Raw genomic sequence first — 23889 nt, 5'->3', positions numbered from 1 at the left:
TTGAAGTCATCCATGGGTACGATGGTGAAGTCCAACTTCCCACCCCATTCTCCAACATTGGCAGACACGGCCTTGGCTACCCCTGAGATTTCCCTGGCTGCAGAATTCACGACTTTCATTCTGCTGCTATCTCTTGTAGCCTTGAGCTTCAGACGCCTCGCTTCCTCTTCCGAGACGAAATTGTGAGTAGCCCATGTGTCTACCATGGCCTTAACTTGGAATCCATTGATGATGACATCCAAGTAGAGAAGATTGCGGTTCGGCCTTGCCTCTTTGACCCTCGCTTTTGGCTCCTTCGAACGAACAACATTGAGCAAGGATAGCACCCCCATCCGCGGTTCCTCTTTTTCGCTCTCGAATTGGGCAGCATTCAACAACTTCTTCTTGGGGCAATCTCTTGCCATGTGCTCCCCTTCGCAAATGAAACATTTAAGAGGGCGTTTGAAGGACTTACCTTTTTCATCCTTCTTCTTGCTGTTGGTGTGGCGGGTGTCACTGGGTTCGGTCCTTTCCTTTTCTTTCTCTGACTTCTTCTTCTTTTTCTAGCTGTTGTAGTTGTTGTCCTTGTTTGGCCGAGTAGCATTGTCCTTCAACTTTCGCTCGTACTCGGTCAGCTTTTCAGCCGGGGCTATGGCTACAGCCAAGGACTTTACCTCCCTTCTACGAAGTTCGGTCTCAGCCCAAGGCTTTAGCCCGGCCAGAAAGGAAAAGAGCCTATCCTCGTCAGACATACGAGGAATGCAGAACATAAGAGAAGTGAAAGCTTGGACGTATTCTCGGATCGTACCTTTTTGTTTGAGGGCACGCAGCTCCTTCCGAGCTTGGTAGTCTACGTCCTCCAGAAAGAAATGGCATCGGAGTTCTCTCTTGAAGTCCTCCCATGTTTCCACCGGTGCTTCATCTCCTTGCTCGCCCGAAGTCCTTCTCCTCCACCAAAGTATAGCATCTTCCGCAAGGAACATAGATGCAGTGCTGACTTTGGCTTCTTCACTGGTTAACTTTGAAGCATTGAAATATTGTTCCACTTGCCAAAGGAAATTGTCTATTACCTTTGGGTCGCGTTTTCCAGTGAAGGCTTTCGGCTCCGGTATCTTGATCTTTTCACCCCCTTGCGAACCTCCTCCATTCGCAAGGGCTCTTTCGCATAGGGTGAGCCTCGCCCAAACTTCTCCCGCAATGGTCTTGACCTCTTCTTCGACCCTCTTGATTTCGGCTCGCATCACGGCCATTACACTGTGCACGTCGTCATCGTATCCTTGGAACCATTCCGGGACAGGTAACCGTGCATGTGCAATGTCGTTCACGTACTCCTCCAGTCTTGAAAACTGATCCTCCATGTTTGCAAGTCTGGACTCGAAATCGCAAAAACGTACATTGTTTTTAGAGGGTGACTCCATACCTCTAGCTGCTACATCGTCACTTGTGGATGCCATGGTTGGAAATGCTGCTCTGATACCAGTTGTCACGCGGTTAGATTTTGGCTAAGTCTGTCTAGCCAAGCGGAATATCTACCCCGTGCGGCCTAGTTCTTCCCAAGAACTAGTCAACCTCCTTGTGCCTCGGATTTTCTTCCCAACCTTCCACACTCGATGTTGCCAAACAAAGAGACAGTGGAAAGACCAAAGAGATGGAAGAGAAAAGCTCAACTCTATTGAAGGCTAAAACTCTCTATACACTTGGAGAGCAATGAATGCAAAGAATGCTCAAGAATGCTTTACAATGGGAGAGGTCCCTCCTATTTATAAGCCTCCTCCCTGGCCTTGGAAGGCTCTAGAAACTCACGAAATCGTGCCAGCTGTCCCTGGCCTTTAGAAATTTCTAGAGAGGCCCAGAAAACCTGTCAGACCTGGAGATTTCCGCTTCTGGTGCCTTCTGGCACCTTCTGGAGTCTTCCAGACTCTTCTGGCGCCAGGCCGCGCGCGCCCCGCCTGGGTCTTGTGCGCGGGCGCCTCGCCTGGGCTCCTGGACGCGGGCGCCTGGAGTCCTGGGCGCGGGCGCCAGGCGCCATCCCTCTGCGTGCGGGCGCCATGCCACTGTGCGTGGGAGCCAGGCTCCATGCCTCTGTGCGCGGGAGCCCCGCCTGGAGTCTTACGTGCGGGCGCCTCGCCTGGAGTCTGTGTGCGCGCGAGCGCCTTGCCTGGAGTCTGGGGCGTGTGTAACCCCGCTTTGCCTGCCTAGCTTGCGTGCGACTTGCCCAGCCTTGTGTGCGCGCTGCGCCAAGGCATGTGCTGGGCTTGCCGGCGTTACATCCCAAACTTGGATGGCTGCCATACGCGCTTCCTCTGCCGTATGTGCATTGCCTTTCCTAGTGCTGGAGCAGTGTGGTGGGAATGTGGGTCTACCGTCTGGACTCGGCTGGTTGCCCCTCGTCTCACTCTGCCTAGAAGCGAGTTCTGCCATCATGCTCTGTTTGGCGCCGTGGGGAAGGAGATAATTGTTGTAAAATTAATGTTTTCCTAAGTTAGGAAATTGGGTTTAATCAAGCGACGATTTTGACCGCAACTCGGACCAGACCAAATTAATTGAGTCATTGCCTCTCTTGCATGTTGTCTTCCAGTTCTATTTCCAGCAATTTTCTTTAAATTGAATGAGATTTCTTGCAATGATTCTGACGTAGGCTCAGCTTTAGAGCTTGCTTTCTCAAGTTTATCTATTCTGAGTATATTTACAGTAGAGGTTATCTTCACTACTTGGTAAGTCTTCCCAGTCTGGCTCTCTTATACCAAATTTTCAGGCTAACCATGAAGTAATCGGAAAGAGAGGAGATGAGGGAGATTTGAAACACTTTTATTATTTGATCACCTCTAATGTTGCAACAAATTTTTGGGTTCTGGAATCCAGAACTTTACCTAGACGTATGTTGCTGTCTTTTTTATCTTCCATAATTGCAGAGCTTGTTCACTTCTCTGTTTTCTATTGAGACGTAACTACAGTAGTAGAGATCAAGAGAGCTTCTTCTTCCAGCAATAAAAACTAGTTTCTTCTCGGTTATTTTCCTCTGGTTTGATATAGTCGTTAAGCATCATAGTAAGAGAGTTTCAATTTAAATTCTCTTAGCAACAAAAATTCAGAATCTATCACTTGCTTTGATAAGAGAAGCAACTACTGCCTTCTCCTCTCCCTAGAATTCCAGCACGTTGATGATGACTCTGCACGTTTTGAAACTCCTCTAATACTTGGTGCTTTCATTGATGATTGTTCTTTTAATTGAAATATACACTTGGTGCTGAGATATATTTGGTGACGTTGTTGCTCTTGATGTTTTTATCTAACTGGTGAATTAACATGAGTTTTTAATTCCAGCATGATGAAGATGATATGAATTCATCTATGTGTCTATACTGTTCTGCTGCCTACTATGTGTGTCCACAGAGACTCCACCACGTTGTTGATTATTCAGCAAAATTCCAACAGTTGGTACTAATTACTTGTGGTTTATTTTATGTAGTTGGTGAATCAGCAACATGTCACGTTGCTAATCATGAATTGAATATGTTATGGGCATGCCTTGCTAATGCTTTGGTATCTCTAATCATTAATTGAATACGTTATGGGTCTGTCTTGCTATAGTCCAGTGTATTTCTTTGTAGCAACAATTTCAAGCATAAATTTCTTTGAGATCTAGTTTTCAGTTATCTCAAGCAGCAGTTGATTTCTCTTGTAATATCATTGGCTGCTAATAAATTGAATTAATATGGCTAGCTCTCTAGTTCTAGCTCTCAGTATGATGTCTTGGCTTAGTATGTGTTTATGTTCTAGCTCTCTTGAGTTCTATTTGGATTTAGTCGATGTCATTGGTTAAGTCCTTGCACTGCCGAAGGGAAGATGCAGACCTTGTAACTTGATTTGAATTCTTGATTATAATAGAAGAGTATTATTATTCTGCTAGCAGTTAGACATCTTACCTTCTTTTCTGAAGTCCTTTCAGTAGCTCTCGAATCCAACAACACTCGGTTCAACTTATTATTGGCAGTCTATTACTTGGATCGAGCTTATTACATGGTGCACAACCTATTGTTATTTTTTTGTCAATGATGGACTCATTGCAAGTTATCTTATGTGTTCTTATTACTCTTAAGAACTTTTACTATTTACCAGTTATCCGTTGCTATATATCTGTATATTTGGTATGTTTTATTTGGGTGTTGGCTCATTTCCACTACTACTATTGTGTCTCTTTGATTGATCCATTATTTCTGAAGAACTCCTCGGTTGCTTGCCTTGGGTTTATTATTTGCTGACTGTTGTCGACATTGGTTCTTCTAATGCGAAATTTGAATTTCTTAGAAAAATAAAACACATGGTGGCCTCAACATCTTATCTTTCTCTTTACCCATTACCCATTGTTATTTGGTAGCCTTTCTCCAACCATCCTTTATTTGACTCTCACTTACCTTATTGGTCAACCATGTTGGAGCATTGCTTTGGTTGGCCCCTTTTATTCATATGGGTGTTTTAAGTCTATTGAGACTTTTTATTGGTACCCGTGGATCTTTTACTCACTATATTTGTTCGAAATCCTTTGAGGTTGGTTTCAACTTATGTTTTATCACCCATTTCTACCCTTTGAGAGTTTGTACTTGGTGTCGTACTTATTATTGGGACACTGTGATGGAGGACTTTATTACTACGTCTATGTTATTTGGTTCAAGCTAGGATCACTGCCATTACCTCCCAACTTGAGGGGGAGTGTTGGAATATATGATGCAATTAGGATGACATTGATATAATTAGTTTACGTTTTCTATCTCTTATTCACTCTTATTAGGGTGAATACTTGTAATATTGACATTTTTTATACATATAAATATGACTTATGGGGGAAGATTTGGTTCAAGTCTAAAACCCTAATTTCCTACCCTCTCCTTAGACGTGTACCATATTTCTATCTTCTCTTTCTCTTCTCTCTTCTTCTTTCTTCCTTCTCTCTTTTTCCTAAAGTTATCATCTATAGAATCCTGGAAATCAGCAAGGGGGAGTGTTGAAGAAGCATTAGTGACATTTCTTATAATTAAGTAGATGAGTGACACAACTTGTAAATTTGTAAGACTTTAAGCTTCTCTTTTCTTTCACTTGTACTAGGGTTTCTAACCATCATCTATAAATAAGAAGTGAAGGGGAGAGGCTTATTACCAACAAGCGCTCCTTGTGTGTGAAAATCCTATCTCTACCACTCGAGCTCTCTCAAGCCTAGTCTTCTTCTCTCTTCTTCTCTTCTTCTTCCCTTTTTCTCTAGCTCTAACCTCTTTTAGATATGAAACCCTAGAATCTAACATGATTAATGTAGTTGATTGCTTTTTTGTTCATTCATTGCTTGGTAATATTGATGAGCTCTACCAATGTGACACTATAGTGACCGTTATAAAATCAACTTAGGAATTTATTTTTGAGCTCCTGCCAGATAGTTGTCAATGGACTTCAATGCAAGTTCAACAAACCAAACAAAATACATTTCCTTTCAATGAGTTGTTGAATTATTTCACCACCAAGTCACCATATGTGTCATCATTTTTACAAGTTTCAATGAAGTCAGCAACATGTTACTTTGAGTTGTCCTTTCCATCAAAGTGTTGGAACTTGGGCAGCTTGTTTCAAGCAGCATTCTTAAAGTTTAAATTCTCCTACTATAAGGTCAAACATAGATTTGAGATGTTATTTTTGCTTAGTCTGTTAGTTGAAGGTCTCGAACAAAATTTTCAATTATCAAGTTGAGAGAGTTGATTGACAAGGTGTCTCCTTCTGTGCTAAAGAACTTGTTGACTTATTGCTAGAACAACTAGCAACAACAGATGTACCTACTGAAGTTGAGCAAGGTTGAGGAGGATTTTTGGGATAGGAAGATTCTCCAAGATTTGCTATCAATGATTTTTGGACATGAGTTGTATAATTTGAGCATCTCTTGCCTTTGATTTGCTTGTCCATTTCCTTCATTGCTTGTTGAAGCTCCACAAATTGTTCCTCCAAAGTTTTTGCTTGTACCAAAAGGACAAATATGCTAACTCTAGGAGCAGTTAGTTGTGGTGAGCTTTCTTGCCATGATCATTGGGAATTCCTCACATATTTTTAGAAGGCTTATTGCAACATTCCTTGCATTGTTGTACCATCACCAACACCATGGGCCTTGAAAGACAAGAGAGTTATGAGGCAAAATTCTTCATCTACAGTTGTTGAGGACGTGACTACCCAAAGATCTAATTGATGTATGATCTTTTTCACACATTTTGAAGTTTTAAACTTTTTATTTTCTTCCACTTTAGGACACAATTTCAGCCGTAGCGCTTTCGTTTTATTACTCAAGTACCTAGACATGAATGAGTGGTGTTTGATGGAAACTCCTTTCATTATGACAGCTTCATGATGGATTGTGTATTTGACTACCTTCTTGGGTTTAGTTGGATGATAATCGATTCTACCTTCTGTGGAATTTACTAACTTAGATTTGAGCTCGTAGCTTTGAAATCATCTCTATTCTATACACCTTTGAGATGCCATGATGTTGGGGCTGTTTTTTTCTTTTAAAAGTTTTTTTGAAAAAGTGCTGCAATGCAGATAGGTCCCACTAGGTATGCCAAAAATATCAACATACAAAAGGTCCAGTCTATGAAGCAGCATGACCATAAGTATAACAAAAAGAAATTTACAAGGTTTCGGGTGATATAAGGTCTTATCTACGATTTAGTTATTTGATTCAATCTCCATGCACAAATTTAATTTAAGTCTTTGAATGATTTGTCAAGTGAATCACACAACCTCCCTTAGTTGACTAGTTTTAATTCACAGCTATTTTCGACTTGGCATTTGATGAAGAAATTTGGACTTGTATTACAATAGCGACTCCGAAGTTGGTGGTTGAATAGGGACAAAGATAATTGCTTGTTGCTACCTTTATTGCAAAAATCTCGAAATTTAAAATGTTAGAAGGAATGACAAAATTACAGTGGCCCAAAACTATCCTTCTCATAAGATGCTGAAAATTTGATTTCTAGTTTTAGATGCCATTAGTATCCTTTTATTTCCTACAAAAATGATATTATATTTGCCTTATTGAGGGACTTAATTTATTTAAACAAAAATATTTAGAGGGAATGAATCAAGAAACTAGTTATAACAATGTTTCAAAGGCAAGTATTTTTTTTTTTCTTCAGCCAATCTTATCCTATTTATTAAAGGGTAATTTTAATATTCTAAATAAGATTTTTAACAAAATAAAATAAAATAAAGGAATTGACATTCAAAAGTGGAGGGAGGGCATCATATGAGATTGACAAATATTACTACTTTACCAAAACGGTCTTCTCTATACAAACGTGAACCGATTTCGATGGTGCATGCATGCAACAAACTTCCGTTCGTTTAGTCTTTACCTCTTCTGGTTTTTGGTCTCTCTCTATCGACCTCCGCGAAATCGACACTGAAAAATCCAAAGAAACAGAGAAAGAAAAAAAAAAGAAAACTACAGAAAGAAATCTTTTTCTACTTCTTATTCAAATCCAAAAGCGACTCCATCCTCTCTCTCGATCTTGGACTCCGCCTCGAGGATTGAACACTAAAGCACCAACCCCTCTCCACCCCCCGGCCGCCCCATGCCTTCAACAACAATTATCTCCTCTTCTCGATCGCCATTATAGCTCCGATATTCGCCACCACTGCTATCTCCGTCAAGGTATTCGTCGGACCCTTTCTTTTCGAGGCCTCTGCTTCAGTCCATCCTCAGTTGTTCCTTGAGAAAGAGAATTCATCGTCTGTCACTGCCGTCGTGTAGACGTCGCTATCGCTGGCGTACGATGAATCGTCGTATTCCATCTCTTTCAACTCTTCGATCTTCTTCGCTGCTTTTTCTAGATCCCATCTCTTCCCCATGTCGAGCTCGCAGCAGCCCAGACCGATCGTCAACAGCTTCAACATCTCCCCCTCGGCGTTTCTAGTCCTCTCCATGTCTTTATCGAACACTTCTCCCGTCCATTCTTCCCGCACGACTGAGTTCACCCAGCCCGCGAGATCGGCGTCATCGTTCGAGCCGCCCTGGGGGAGGAAATTGGCAGGATATTTACCTGTTAGAATCTCGAGGATCAGTATCCCCAAGCTCCATACGTCGCTCTTTCTGGTCACTTGGCCGGTTTGGGCGTACTCTGGAGACTGGTACGCGACAAGGAGGTGCTTGGCGTCTTTGCTCATCACAGGGTCTAGGCCGTAGTCAGTTAGGAGAGGCTCGAAATTCTCTCCCAGGACGACGTTGGAGGACTTGAGGTGCCCGTGAGGTAGTATCAAGGTTGGAAGCTCCATGTGGAGGAAACTCAGTCCTCTGGCCACTCCTTTAACGATTCTTAGACGCGCTGGCCAGTCGAGAGTCGGATGATTTGGGCTTCTGTTGCCTGTTCATGTCAAATTGATCAATCATGACAGACGACGCTGACGATGATGATTGATGCAGAGAAAACGCAGAAGAATGGAATTTGTTCAACTTACCATGGAGCGCTTGCACCAAGCTTTCATTGCCGATGAAATCGGTAACCAGCAGCTTCTCGTCCTTCCTGTAGTAAAAAGCGACCAGTGGCACCAAGTTGGTGTGTTTCAGCCTCCCCAACCTTCTCATGTGTTCCTGGAAGTCTTCTCTTCCTACGCCATTCATCTGTCGGAACCTCTTCACCACCAGGGCCGACCCACTCAGGAGCGCTGCCTTGTAGGACGAGCCGAAGTTGCTGCTCCGGAGAACCTCCGCTGATGCTCTCATCAGGTCTTGCAACTCGAACCGCTCCCGGTCGCTGGCAACGAAGACCAGCCTTCCTTGCTCCTGCTGCTCTCTCGCCGTCTTCAACTCCACGCTCGAGTACCTTGGAGACCCCTGTTCGTGTCCGTCTACGTCGACAGTCTTTCCTTTTGCCGTCCGCGAGAGTTCATCCTCTTCAGATGAGTCGCGCCGGAAGAACGCCCAGATAGCCCAGAGGATCCCCAACGCGATAGCTATGCCTATAAGGATGAGGATTACCAAAAGGACCGTCGATATCTTCTTCTTGGGGGATCCGCATGACATGTCCAGAGGCTTCCCGCATAGATCCTTGTTATCTGTAAAGGATTTCCGAAACGTAAATCATAACCTTCATTGCAGTTTTTGCGCTTAATTCAACTCAAATTAGTTTTAAATTTCAGTACATAGGCACTTGAATTATTCATCTTAAAAGCATTAAAACTAGCGGAAAACACGTTATAAATGACAATTAATTGAGAAAAAAAAACTTGGTCGCCTTCTTTAATGTAACCATTAGAGAAGGGTGAGTTCTGCAACAGATGATCAGAAACGCATGCATGGATATCAGTTTACAGATACCTGAAAAGAGGTTGCTATTCAAATTACTGAGAACCGCCGGAATCGGGCCCTCCAATTGGTTGCTCGACACGTTAACGAAGTTCAACCCTGCCTGCTTGAAATCCGGTATTTTCCCGGTAAACTGATTATCGTCCAGCCTCAGGTCAATGAGCTTGCCCGCCCTGGTTAAGCTGACAGGGATGCTCCCGGTAAACTCGTTATGCGACAAATGCAGCTTCTTCAAAGAGCCCATGCTGGCAAATGCCTCCGCCGGTATCTCGCCGGAGAAGGCGTTACGAGAGACGTAGACCGACTTCAAGGCGCCCAGTTTGGAGAAATCAGGGAAGGGTCCATCAAAGCTATTTCCGGCGATGCTAATGGTCCGGAGGTGATTTAGGCCGACGAGGGCATCGACGTCGATCATGCCAGTGAGGCCCATGTTCTCGAGTTGCAGGCCCCAAAGGGTTTCATTATAACAGAGCACCCCGACCCACCTCGGCTTCGGGCGTAGTCGGCATGGAGTGGTGCCGACAACCCAGTTTTTCAACGTGTCGCTGTTCCCCAAGGACTCCTTGAATCTCAGAAGAGCATCAGCATCATCGGCCGGCGCTGAAGCGACAGGCGGAGAAATGAAAAGAAAGAGGGCGAGGGAGGAGAGGAGGATGACAACGCCGGGGAGGGGCCAAGGAGGGACGCTGCGGGCCATTGGGGTGGAAGGCCCGGGCGGTCGGAGGGGAGAGAAGAGGTTAAGCAGGCGTGCGGGATGGAGGAGGGGAGAGGGGTTTTGAGGAGGGAACGGGAGATTTTAGGAAAGAGACAAGGATGGAGAGAAGGTAGGGGATGGGCGTGAAGAGCCAAGAAGGCGCAGAACAGGTGGCAGACGGAAGGTGGAGAATATCGACCAAATGACAAAATTGGAAGTTCAAAAATGGCCATCGCCGTTGACGGATTCTGCACTGCAAATCTCCAGCTGGGGGAGAGAAGGCCGGCCGGCCACTTACTTTTTATGTTTATCCTTGCTAACCAATTAACAGCTTTTTTTACAGCTCTCTCCCTCTCTCTCATTGTTGTACTAATTAATCAACAAAAACAGAGAACCCCCAATAAGAATTCTACAAATAATATTTTTTTAGATACATGTAATTCAAGCACAAATAAAACTAATTAATTTTAAATATAAAAAATAACTCTAATTTCAGGGTAAAGAAATAGTAAAATACAATAAATAATGAAAAAAAAAGAGGATAATTATTCCTTTAGGCCCATTACTACACTTGGATGGAAAAACTACGATACATATTTAAAAAAAAACCTTTAAATAAAATCTTATCAGTACCTTACTAAGAAATTACATTAATTTTTTATTAAATGGACCTGTTATTACTTTTTTTTAGCAAAAATTAAATATAAATTAATAATCAATATCATACATTACATATTTAACTTATCCTATAAATCTTCATTAAAATAAAATATCAAATACAAAATTGTTCCCTCATGCAAAAAGTATTAGAACATTCATTATCAAATAATTATTAAAAAAAATTCATACAGTTTTTTGGTCCATCTTGGCTAAAAAATTATATGATTTTCTTGGTAAAATCTTTTAACTAGAAAAGTGTTTATAGGAAACAGGAGGCATTAATGGTCAAACGCATTTCTATTACAAATGTTTGTTCCTAGAAAAGGCACTAATAGAGATATCACAAAATATCAACATTTAAACTTTAATGAAATTAGAAACTCAATATCATATAATTAACTTATTTAGAAGCAAGTGGGGTCAAAGCTTTTAAAACTAAAAAAATATATATGAAATAATGAGAAAATTTGGTGGGAAAAGAGATGATGATTACATTAAATAATAGATATAGCGTAATATGTGTTTTTCTAGTTGGATGGTTCTTCTTGTTGTTTTCTTCTTGGGTAGCTGTAACTGTAAATGCCCTGTTTTTTTTGTTTTTGTTTTTCTATGGATAGGGGTGGCATCAAGTCGAGTCGAGCCTGAACTTACCTATGTTCAAGTTGGGCTTGATTTAAATATTTCGAACTTGAGCTCCAGTCGAGCCCAGCCTCGAGCTTAAAATTGTAATCAAACTCGAGCCCAATAATTTTAACTAAGTTTGAGCTCGAAACTACATTTAAAACTTTGTATAAAATACATGTTAAAATAAATTATTATTTATGGCCACACTAGAACTAGTTTTAACTATTGATATCAATTGAATAGGACGTATTGATACATGAATATTTATTTAACATTATAAATTACAGACCAATCAAGTTAGTTAATTAGGTTTAAGATTAAGGTTAATTCATTTTTGAAAGGAAATGTGGGAGAGTATCTCAACTCTAGGCTTGTCATTTTTATTGGGTAGCTTTAGTGATTAAATGTCATTTAGTCAAATTGAAGAAGCCACCTTGAGAGTTGGACAAGGGCTAGCAAACCAAATTCTTGAAACGGTTCTCAAACGCATGGGGCCCACTCAACCGGTCCGATCTGACTCGAAAAAAAAATCCAACCACCAACCACGCACAGAGAGGGAGTGCCTCCATGTCATCCACCATCGGGCCCGCATCACTTGAAAAATCAATTAGCCTACTCACTTCTGTTAGTGACACTGTTTACAAAAATCGATTGAGACGAAGAACAAAGAAGAAAAACATCAAATAAAAAACCAAAACTTACATAAAATGGCAGATTGCAATCCCATTCGCATTGCCAACACCGATTTACTTCCGATTTTTGCTAGCCTCAAATCCATTCCCCGAACTCCGAAGTTGCCACTGTCGAATCCCTGAAGCTTTGTTAACGAACCAACTCGCGAGCTTCTGAACCGAACCATGGTGCGCTCAAGTTCGGCTCATTAACTTAAACGAACCCCGATCTTGATCTCGAATACATTCAAGATCGAGATAAATCGAATTGAACCGAGTCGAGCTCGAACTACTCACCAACCGGCTCAATTCGATGCCACCCCTAGGCATGGACTCTTCATAGAAACTCTTCTCCCTTCTTTGGCTGCTTACTAAGAAACACAATCATTACTATTCAAATCACATCAACTTCCAAAAGCCAAGCACAGCCATCTACCCTTGATAACAGAAATTGAGATTCATATTCCGGCCATTTTGTTTCAGACTTGAGCTGTAAATGCCCGTCTATGCTTCTTCTGCTTCTTATTCCAAGTTTGGACTCAATGAACTTACATGAGTTCTTCAGGACCCGCTAACAACACAATTAGCACATTATGCATTTATCGATCTTATTATTTGTTTTCTTTGTGGCTTTTAAACATGAATGTTTTCAAGTAGAAGTCCATGTAAAAATATACCATGATGAAGTTTAAAAACCTGGGTGTATACCAAAATGACTAACAAAAATTATGAAACCTCTTCCCATGTAATAACTGCAGCATCTTCCTTATCCCGGAACTATGTGGGAATGTTCTAATAAAACTGTTTGCTTGGATATTGTTTCACCAGATTGTTCAACTCTTAATAGAATCTAATATTTTGTTGTCTAGAAGATAACATCAATTGTACCAAACTATAACACTTCAGATAGTAGAACGCCGTGAGGGGATAGAAACTAGGATCTGTACCTGCAAAAAGAGAATAAGAAACTAAGCAATTTAGTGCTTGGACAACTGAACTTAGTGGTGGTTCCTTGATATGCAATCTAAGGCCTTAGGTCTGACTAACACCCCCTGACTTCACCTGCTCTAATCACATACACAAATAGTTGTGGCTAATTCACAGATTTTTTTTTATCAGCTCAACCATGATAGAAGCGATGTGAAAGTTGGTTGCAAGCATCATTCTGTGGAGTTTGTTTAGTTTTCGAGAAACAGAAATGGGATCCTCAAGATTAGCAAACAGGGTTCTGTTTTGTAAAAATGCTTTGTACAGCAAATATACGGGCCACCGACTAATCCTACAGCTTCAAACTTCAGTCGAAAGTTAAGATTTACCTCCAATTGAGTCGATCACCCAGTCCCCTGCTACATTTTTAGGGGATTAGGCAGATTTCTGGCTTGAATTCTCCATAGCCAACATCAACAAGGCAGAGGCCTTCAGGTGGGGCTGGTGGTGCAGTGGCACGTCTGCAAGTGGCATCCATCAGCTTTAGCAAACCATCATCCTCTGCTCCTGCAGCTGCCTCTCGGATCGATGTTGCCACAAGCACCCGAACCATCTGTAAAACAGAAAGGTACACATTATTACAACACAGACACTCAAAAATATGCTGAATGTGATAACCAAATCCAAACAAGAGGTTATTGTCATATGTTCATTTTCACTTTCCTAAAATTTAAGATTAAATTTATAGACTAAATGTATTTTCTTTTGAAATTCCATAGGAGGAAAGTGTCAGCTATTTCCTGATAGAGATGATTTTTTGTAGACTCAATATGAAGAATTTCAAGCCGCAACACGTCAGGCAAACAAACTGTGTAGAGCATGGTATGCAGTAAAAGAACAGACAATTTCATGAAGGAGATAACCGAGTGTGAAGACCGACATGGAAAATCTACAAGAAATATGTGGAAGTCAAAACACACGTGGAAAAATCTACAGGCAGTATGTGGAAGTAAAAAAAATTACCTTACGCAAGAAGCGGTTTGCAATGAGCTCCACACACATTACTCTAGTTTGTGACACTCTAACTTCCGTTTCTGCTTGTGATGGATGGCTAGAAGACTGCTGCTTGGTGGAAGGTAGCATGGCTTCTGCTGCTCGAGCATGGTAAACAAAACATTCTGTTGGAGGACCACTGACAAAATATGAAACAAGTTATCTCAATAATCATCAATTCCACTCTTCAAATTCAACTTTGGATCTACTTTCAAAAAGCAAAATTATATGCGCTTGGTTTGACTCTCCACAAACAGTGTGCTACAGGATTAGTACAGCAGAATACTACAAACATGATGGACAGTACGGAGTGGATGGCTTCAAATAGTACTACATGCATGCATGACTATCCATGCCAGACACATGGCAAACACCGATATAGTGTTGACCAAGTAGATGAATCTGTATATGGACAGGAAAGAACAGGATTGAAACAGTTCTTACGTGCTCCTAGAAGCTTTTGTATCCCGTGCAAACACTGTATAGGATAGAGTCTTCCCTTCCAACTGCTGCAAAAGTTGATTTACTCTACTTACATGGAAGCTTCTTGGTTTAGTTCTTCCAATATCATCATCTTCATTATATACATTAAAGCAATCATTGTTTTCTTCCATACATCCATCAAAGTGCTGCTTCGGCCCTTTGTTCTCTCTGCAAGAACCGAAAATGTCACTTTCTGTCCCCCCTTCATTGTTCTGAACTTCCTCTTCATTACTAACAGGAAAAATGTAGAAATAACGCCTCCATTTGGCTGAGAAGTTAGGATGAAACACCCTTGATACCTACAATGCTTTTCATTTTATATCAAAATTTGCTTCCCAAGATAAGAAAAAAGAAGTATAAAGCAGTGAGATAGTTCTGTCAAGACGCTCGTTGAACTAGACAAAATAACAAAAGATAATAGCAAAAATCCAATGAAAAAAGTAGTCAATTAAAAGGGGAAGCTCTAATTGCAAGACAAATGAGCTACTCACAATTTTGTTGGTGAAAGAATATCGCAAGTAGTTATGTGTGGTTTCTCAGTAGAAATGGCTGACTTTAACTTGAGACAAATGCTAGCAGTTCGCCTTGAGTTAAAAGTAGAGGGCGCTGTTCCCCCCACACTTAAGAAATTGTATGAAGGATCATCAATTTGGCCAAACAAAATTTTCTGATACCAACTAAACTATACATAAATAGTAGGAGAACATTAGGACATTTTTGTGGGATGATTTCGGAAAGAATATTACTTGGATGCATACATAAGAGGATTAGCACCAAGAAAAAAAAAAGTGAACTCGAAAGCATCAATTCCACAGTTGAATTGCATTAGACTAAAAGCATATCAATTTCATCAAGATGAAATGTCTTGCACTCAAATGGAGCCAACATTTGTGAAATGCATAGATCAATTTCCAGCTTGTAACTACACCAAAAGACATTTGTATATTTATACAGTGTGAAATTAAGATACTTTAATTGAAACAGGGAAACAATGAAGCACCTTAGATATAGATATGGCCCTGATATTTACAGGTGCTGCATTATTGATAGCTTCTTTGATGTCTTCACTTTTCACATCTTCTCTCCAAGTATCTACAAGTAAGAATTCCACTGCCACTAAGAAGCTATATCAAAGCCCATAAAACAGAATGAAAGATTGTGCCACAGCAGAAGACAAACCTCCCAACCCCCACAATGCTCTCTCCCACAATAACAAAAAAAAAAAAAGGGAGTAATTACCCACACACTATTCTCAAAAACAACCATAGGTTAGTGAGTGGAACAATTTCTAAAATTATAAACTTAAATTCTGCAGTCAATTCACATTGTAGCGTAGATGTGAGAAATTAAAATAGTCACCACAAAGGAGGAAACATACAAAATGAACAGACTTGGTTAAGTGCTGTGACTCCTTTGTCAGTACGCCCAGCAACTGAAGCACAACCTTCAATGGGCAAAGACTTTTCTTTAAGCTGCTTTAATTTTCGGTCATCCACAAAAGTCCCAAGATATTTTTCCACCAAACTGCAGAAGAAAATAATTCTTCGTAAAATTCCTCTTTAATAATCTGTAAAAGGTATGTTTGTTCTGCTGGCATTAATCAATCATCAATACGAATGTGTTCATAGAACATCAAGTGAGGCAACTCAAGCGAAATTCTCAAAAATCAATTATCTTTTGTACTCAATGAGCTCAGTGAAATGAAAAAAATAGAGGTAACAGTTTCACAATCAAGAGCAGGGGAAGAAAATGACTCAAAACACTCAACGAAAATATAGTAGAAAACTTCTCACCCTTGAATGGTGTTTAGGCCTGGCTGCTTCTGCCATCCGTCAAAGGATGCACCATGATATGAGAGAACTATCTTAAATGTTGTTCTTGCCCATCTTCCTGTTCTAACCTTACAATTCAATTTGCGTTCCTCAACTTCATGGTCATCCTCGCTTGGTCTTTGAATAAACACGGGCCTCTATAACAAATAAACAGAAGAAAAAAGGGAGTACAGCAAGAGACTAGTTTGAACCATGGGAAATGAGAAAAACCAGACTGACAGAGGTAGGAATGTCTCAGATGGGTAAAAGAGCAACTGCTTGCTAGAAGTTAACAATGAAATTCTCTTATACCGGTCATGGCTCTTGCTTATTGCACTCAGAGCAGCATATCGAGTAATAAATAAATCACTATAAAACACACAAGCAGAGATATGATGAATGCCGTCAGTAAATACAAAAATCTACCTCAAAACCAAAGAGGCTCGAAAGTGACAAATTCTCATTGACAAGATCAAAGTAGAAATCCACAACCGGCTTCCACGGCCTCTTATACATAAACTGATAGCATTCCCTGAAAACAAATATTGGGCATAGTAAACAAAAATCAGGAATCAAGAAAAAGTACCCCCTATGAGGAAAACCGCTCCACATCCACATTTATTTAAAGATATAATCAGGAACGAGGTGGAGACAAAAAGGTAACCTTGTCGTCCACCTTGCGGGGCTGCAAGGATCTGTGTGGTTATAGTGTACAAAAACCTTCTCTGTTATCTGATTTTCCATGGGACGCCGCCGAATCTTTTCACTTGTCGTGAGAAGCCTGAGACTTCCGTTCTTCAGGAGCATAACCATGTTCTTCGGTTGACCGAAACTGAGGACATGGCCGGTGCAGCGAATCGAGGAAGGGCCACTGGCGCCTTCGGGGACCTGGGTTTGAAGTGGGCTGTAGTAGATTGTCAGATAATGTGCCTCATCTACTCTTGAGGAGTAAGGACCCAGTTTGATAACCAATGAAGGTAAGCCAGTATATACATGATATGACACCTTGGGTCTTAATAGGACCTGGGTTTATCTCAAATTTGTTTTTTAGTGACTAGGAATGTCATTGTAATCTATAAGGGGAAAACGGTTGTACTTGTGTAAGGGTGGTCTGCTTAGTAAATAAGGAGAACTTTTATAAAGATGACATAAAATTATAATTATGCAAGCTGGTATATGTCCTCTTATGTTTTTTTTCTTTTTGAAGCATATAACCCTAAGAGCATAGTAATTACTATAAAAACTTTCCCACAACTATAAATACAGACCCAAGGCATAGTCTAGAGAATTCAAGCCTCTTCTTTTTGGCTCAAATTCGTCTATACACTTCTCTCTCTTTTCCTCATCATTTTCTCCTTTGGTTTCTTCTCTCCTCTCTCCCAAGAGCTAGAGTTCATCTCTTCTCTCTTTTTCTTGAGATCTCTTGTGTTCATGTGTTATCCCTAAAAATCAACATGGTATTAAAGTGGGAAAAGATACGAGATGAAAAAGGAGAAGGTGGAGAAGAAAAGGAAGAAGAAAAAAAAGGAGTTTCTCGTTTTTCCATTTAGTCTTCTTTCCCAAACCTTATTTTTTGTTGTTTTTCTCACTCTCTTACCCATATGTTTTATATAGTAAATTATATACCGTTGGAAAGATCTTTGAGTCTAGGTTCCAAAACAAAAATAATTTATACAATCGGATTTTTTTTATAGAGTAAAATTGACATATGAAGTAGAAGGGGTCAAACAAGAAAAAATTTCAAGTAGCAGCAAAAAACCTCAACTTTCTAAACGGTTTGTACATACATGAATGAGAATTTATATACAAAATCATACATAAAAAGAAAACTATGTGAGTCTTCTTTCTATCACAATAAACTGTTTCTAAATTTGATCTTTTTGGAGAGAGATATTCATTTTTGAAGAATCAAATGTTATGTTGGTAGCATGTTGCATGTGAAAATCCGAATTTAAGCCAATTTTTTTCTTCACTTTTTTTAGTTGCTAATGTTGAATAGGTTTCCTATTTGTTTTTAAATTTCTAGTCAAGATTTTACCAACTTGAGTATCTTTCCTTACTTAAAAGTTTACTTTTTTTTTATCTCACATTACATTAGATTCCTTAAGATAAGTTTTTCCCTATATGAGTTTAGTTTCCTTTTTGATAAAGTCTAATTTTTTTGAATTAGAAAGTATTGTTTGGTTATTCTAAATTCTGAATATTAGTGACCTAAATCTCCCTTATTCTAGAATTTATCCCTTGAATATTTTCTTTCAAAATTGGTCAAATTATGTTAAAAATTAATTGTCTTACATGAGAAATATATACTTAGAAAGTTTTCATTATCATGTTCCATCTTCTTGGAGATTTTTTAAAGTTTCCTCAATCATCATGGTCATAGTGGAATTATTTTTTATCTCACTCTTGGGTCATATTTGGTCAAATTTATTAAGTTATTTCAGTACTACCATTATAGTCTCCTTGTTATCACGGTGGTGGTTATTTTTTCTTCCTTTAATCCCCCATTACCATTTTACTCGGTTACCTTTTTTCAACCATCATTTTTTACTCTCGTTTACCCTCTTAGGCCAATCCCTTGGTTCGTCATTTTGGTTGATCCTCTTTTTTTTGTATATGGGTGTTTTTAAGTCCATTGAGATTTTTTTATTGGTACCATTTGGGTTTTTTATCTCTGTCTTTTGAGTGATAGACATTACCCTCTTTAGTGATTATTATCACTATTTTGTTCTAAATCCTTTGAGGTTGGTTTCGACTCCTATTTTTATCACCCATGTATGAGTGTTTGTGTCTGGTTGAATACTTATCCCTGGGACACTTTGATAGAGGAGCTAATTATTACAACATTTTTTCTTCAAGTTGGGATAATTCTATAAGTTGAATCAAATTATCCAAGGGGCAGAATAGGATGAGAAGAAATGAAAACTACAACCAAAATGTGAACAAAAATAAGATGAATCAAAACAAGACAATCAAAATTTATTTTTCAAGCACACAAGTTTCTTGACCAAGATTATTTGCAAAATGAAGTTACAAATACCAACTTGAGGGGGAGTATTAAAAGACACCCACTGTGTAGGGGTGGTATAACTAGTAAATAACGGGAATTTTCATAGAGATGACATAAAATTATAATTATACAAGTTGGTGTATGTCCTTTAAGTTTTTTTTTTTTTTCATTTTGAAGCATATAACATAAAGGGCATAACTAAGGGCATTGTTGTCATTGTAAATACTTTCCCACAACTATAAATATAACATAAAGGCACATGATAGAGAATTCAAACCTCTTCCTCTTGACTCAAACTCGTCCATACACCTCCCTTTCTTTTCCTTTTTTTTTTTCTCTCCTCTCTCCTAAGAACTAGAGTTCTTCTCTTCTCTCATTCCCTTGAGATATCTTGTGTGTATGTGTTATCCCTAGAAATCAACATATTTAGGTGTTATCCCTAGAAATCAACATATTTAGGTCTTCCCATATGATTTTTATTCCAATATGTTAATAGGATTTGGAATAATAAATATGGGGATGGATTATTACGATGTTACTATGACTAGTCCTGTATAAAAAGAAATTGTCATTACCGATATCGACAATGCAGTCAAAATGGTGGTGTGGCCACACACCCCGTCTTTAGTTCAATGGCCACATAGTGGGTTTTGGAGTGAGATTAGGTTCGAGCCTAGCCTCAGACGGGGGTGTGTGGCCGTGTAATCTACAGTTTAAAAAATCCTGACCTGAACGCAACGCCTCTCGGATCCGTTCAAAAAGCAGCTAGTCCAAAAGCGGTCTCTGTTCAGCATCAGAATGTTACCTTCCTTCTGGGATTCCTTCTGCTCCTCTCACACCTCGCTCTAAAGCCCTAAACCCTCTGAGATCCCGTTCACTGTCTCTTCGGCATTTCGTTCTGGAAGTAAGCTAGCTGCAGAGAATGGCTTCTCTTCAGCTTGCGAATCCAAACCAGCTACATTTGATTTCTTCTCCTTCAATCTGTATTGCGTCTCAACGGAAGCTCACGGGGCGCTTCGATGTCGGCTCCAAGTCTCGGTGGGGAACATCGCGGAGCTGGGGTGATTGCAGTGTGTGTTGTTCCTTGTCGTTTGTTCCAATGGAGTCGGCCAGGATTAAAGTGGTAGGCGTTGGTGGGGGAGGAAATAATGCCGTGAATCGAATGGTTGGAAGTGGCCTACAGGTAGGTGTCTCTTTTCACTTTTGGTTTCTAGACTGTCTTGGTTCTTCTGTCGTTTCTTTAGATTTTTCTTCTCATGCTTGGATTTGGATGGCTATTTCCAATTCCTCTTTATCTGTCGCTGTAGTGTTGATCATATTACCTCATCTTGATTTTGTTCGGAATCTGGTAAATGAAGAGGAACTTCGGTTGGATGGCGAAGTACTTCTTGTTGGTCTTCTTGATGACTTTTATGACCCAAATGTTATATATCTTCCCTCGCCTGGTCTCAGTTCCTTTTTCGCTTTCTTCCAAGTATAGAAACGTGCCCTTGTATGTTTGTCGAACTTTTCTGTCTGCGGATTTCGACTGAAATGTACATGTTTCTTTTTTTCGGTTCTTATATGGAATTTTTGCTTTTGTCTTTTAATTTTTTGCGTTTCTTGACGTGTTTCCAATCTCAAACCACACTTCAGTCCAAAACAAAAGAAGTGTTACTTTCTCTTGTATTTCCTCAGCATCTCTCTGTATTCTAACGTTTTGTACTTTGAAGGTTTACTGGTATTATCTTATCTGCTTGTTTAATCCCAGGGTGTAGAGTTCTATGGTATAAATACAGACGCACAAGCTTTGGTAACTTCAGCTGCAAATAACCCACTTCAAATTGGGGAGCTCATAACGCGCGGACTAGGTCAGGTGGTCTATCTTTGGAGGAGAAGTCCCATCGATTGTGTGATTTCATCCATGCACTTGGAAAATAAAATAAAATAAATTTAGTTTACTAGATGGTTCCCAATAATGAAAAATATAACCAAGTTTTGAGACTGGTAAGTACTTGCCACTTCCTATGATGGTTATGTTCAAGCAGTAGAATTACTAAGTCTTTCTATTCAGAGATGCAGGTACTGGCGGGAATCCTCTTCTTGGAGAACAAGCTGCAGAAGAATCCAAGGATGCTATTGCAAATGCTCTTAAGGACTCTGATCTTGTTTTTATTACTGCTGGTATGGGTGGGGGCACTGGCTCTGGTGCTGCTCCTGTAGTTGCTCAGATATCAAAAGAAGCTGGTTATTTGACTGTTGGTGTGGTTACATATCCATTCAGTTTTGAAGGTCGCAAAAGATCTCTACAGGCATGTACCATTGTTTTTACGAAGATATTTTCATCAGAATCTGTTAAGTTCATATTAATTTGTTTGAGGTGGGACGTTGTACAGATTAGTGAGGAATTGTTTGCTTTCCAATGGTGGGAAGTACTAGTAGTACGTGGTATACCTTTCATGAGTAGATTTTCATGCCAGGAAGTATGCATTTATCGGAAAGCTTGAATGCTGATGGAGGACAATTAATCATTTAAAACCTTTCACTTGGAGAGTAGAGTGGACCATCTAAACAGAACCCTGGCAGAGGCTTTCATTGTCTTTGAGGCTGAGGTTCTGGAGTATCAATCATCCACAATAGAGCATAAATGATGAAAATTTCGTTTTGAAAACAATGTTGCATGAAGCAAATTTTTATCATTAAACAATTGTCTAGTTTTCGATATTTTCAGTTCAATAGTAGTTGGTAACATCCACCAAGTGGCCTTGCATTTTTTTTATTTTTTTTTGAGAGAGAGTCACCTTTGCATTCAGTTTTTCTCCCTCGAACCTGAATAATTGTGTCAAGAAGTACTAGATGCAGCTGTGAGGTCATAAGTCAACCACTGTGAAGTGTTTACATTTTCAAAGTTTCTTTTGCAACTTTATTTCATTGTGTTTATGTGAGATTTTGAGAAGAAAATGTTTTAAGAAATATTCCATTTTTTCTTGCTCAATTGCCTTGTAGAGCTGATTGAGCCAAATTCGATGGGTGCTTCTCCTGTTGAAACCTTTTCAGGCATTGGAGGCCATTGAGAAGTTGCAGAAGAATGTGGACACTCTTATAGTGATCCCTAATGATCGTTTATTAGACCTAGTCGATGAACAGACACCTCTTCAGGATGCTTTTCTTCTTGCTGATGATGTGTTACGGCAAGGGGTCCAAGGAATTTCAGACATAATCACGGTTGGTTGTTTTTGTATATCTGAGCATAAATATCGTGCTTACTTTTGTTTATTATTGAAGTGGAGATTTCATTAATGGGGGGAGTGGGAACAAGCTGCAGTTTCAACAAACTGGGCACAGGCCAAAGAACAACGGGAAATACAATGCTAAATGCTAAAAATGCACCAAGTAAGATAAGAAAGGAAGCAACAAACTTAACATGCCCAGGAATTCAGTGACAAATAACTAAGACTAACAGAGAGGATCCCTCGCTAGCAAGATTGCTGGTGACTGAGTTAGCTGATTGCTGAGTGTGTATCATATTCTTATTACTATGCTTACACTCTCTTCAATACTAGCTTCAGGATTTTTTTTTTTTAAGTTTCATGGTTATCATGTCTTCCGAGGTGGTCTGCACGGAAAGATTAAGAAATGAAGTTATGCATTTTGCAGATACCTGGATTGGTGAACGTTGATTTTGCTGATGTGAAGGCTGTCATGAAGGACTCTGGAACTGCAATGCTTGGTGTAGGTGTTTCCTCCAGCAAAAAACGTGCCGAGGAAGCTGCTGAACAAGCTACTTTAGCCCCTTTAATTGGGTCTTCTATTGAATCTGCTACAGGCATTGTATATAATATTACTGGAGGAAAGGATATAACTTTGCAAGAAGTAAACAAAGTGTCCCAGGTATTTTGACCTCCCAACGCAACCCTTTTCTACTTCATTGAGGCTGTTCTGAAGAACTTGCTAGGCAGTCAATCTAGGAAGTGTTCCTTCATATATTTTTGCAACAAATTTTTTATTTTTTTTGTTTGTTCCTTGAGTGTGTTGGTTTGGTAAATAATGCAGGTTGTTACCAGTCTAGCAGATCCTTCGGCAAATATAATCTTTGGGGCTGTAGTTGATGACAGATATACGGGTGAAATTCATGTCACCATAATTGCCACAGGGTTCTCACAATCATTCCAAAAGACGCTCCTGACTGACCCCAAGGCAGCCAAATTGGTAGATGTTCAAGAAGCCAAGGCTCCCAGTGGTGCTACTTTACATTCTCGTTCTCGGAAACTCTTCTTCTGACATCAATCTCTTTCCCGAATTACCAATGCCGAGCTATTCCGGGGTGTTCTATTTACAGGTTTTAGTGAAATCTGTTCATTTTTCAGGCAGTCTTGCCTGTCCGGATCATTTCATTTTAGTTGTTTCTGAGAGGAAAGGAAAGAAGTTTTTGCTACAATAGTGATGAATTCTGGTCAGAAACCATACTGGAATTTGTTACACTTTCATACAAGTACTTGAAAACCAAACTTTCAAAAGTCTGTGTCTTAAGGTCTGTTTGGAAACCATGGAAAAGAAAAGAAAAAAATAGAATTTAACCATTATTATTCTTAAAAATAATTAATAAAAAAAAAAAATTGATCATTATTTATTATTTTATTATTTATTAATTATTTTTTTAAAAT

General features: G+C 39.7%; 3 protein-coding genes across 4 annotated transcripts; 1 reads left to right on the top strand and 2 right to left on the bottom strand.

Moving 5' to 3' along the window:
* Positions 1-7609: 7609 nt before the first annotated feature.
* LOC137937325 (pollen receptor-like kinase 4) lies at positions 7610-10010 on the bottom strand. The gene is made up of 3 exons (XM_068782395.1): positions 9326-10010; positions 8467-9063; positions 7610-8372 (listed from the first exon to the last, which is right to left on the bottom strand). The coding sequence occupies exons 1-3, from the start codon at positions 10008-10010 to the stop codon at positions 7711-7713; spliced, it is 1944 nt and encodes a 647-aa protein (XP_068638496.1). The 3' UTR covers positions 7610-7710.
* A 2306-nt stretch (positions 10011-12316) lies between these two features.
* LOC137936868 (uncharacterized) lies at positions 12317-17178 on the bottom strand. Of its 2 annotated transcripts, none has more exons than XM_068781802.1 (9): positions 16901-17178; positions 16663-16768; positions 16219-16394; positions 15804-15949; positions 15426-15517; positions 14387-14724; positions 13913-14081; positions 13279-13502; positions 12317-12326 (listed from the first exon to the last, which is right to left on the bottom strand). In XM_068781802.1, exons 1-8 carry the CDS (start codon positions 17047-17049, stop codon positions 13317-13319), a joined length of 1362 nt encoding a protein of 453 aa, XP_068637903.1. In that variant the 5' UTR covers positions 17050-17178; the 3' UTR covers positions 12317-12326; positions 13279-13316. The 2 variants fall into 2 exon arrangements, with proteins under 2 accessions (XP_068637903.1, XP_068637902.1); XM_068781801.1 differs by lacking the exon at positions 12317-12326 and adding an exon at positions 12339-12909 and having other exon boundaries at positions 16901-17176.
* Positions 17179-20025: 2847 nt separating this feature from the next.
* Positions 20026-23742, top strand: LOC137936133 (cell division protein FtsZ homolog 1, chloroplastic-like). The gene is made up of 6 exons (XM_068780688.1): positions 20026-20429; positions 20997-21096; positions 21308-21537; positions 22283-22450; positions 22883-23116; positions 23279-23742. The coding sequence occupies exons 1-6, from the start codon at positions 20169-20171 to the stop codon at positions 23504-23506; spliced, it is 1221 nt and encodes a 406-aa protein (XP_068636789.1). The 5' UTR covers positions 20026-20168; the 3' UTR covers positions 23507-23742.
* The last annotated feature ends 147 nt before the right edge of the window (positions 23743-23889 follow it).

Source organism: Aristolochia californica, unplaced genomic scaffold, assembly GCF_029961685.1.
Source record: "Aristolochia californica isolate CCGP_79_NKW_82.1479 unplaced genomic scaffold, dmAriCali1.0.hap1 SCAF_7, whole genome shotgun sequence".
In the NCBI taxonomy this organism is placed as follows: domain Eukaryota; kingdom Viridiplantae; phylum Streptophyta; class Magnoliopsida; order Piperales; family Aristolochiaceae; genus Aristolochia; species Aristolochia californica.
The sequence above is the reverse complement of the archived record's forward strand: the minus strand, read 5'-3'. Positions and strand labels throughout refer to the sequence as shown.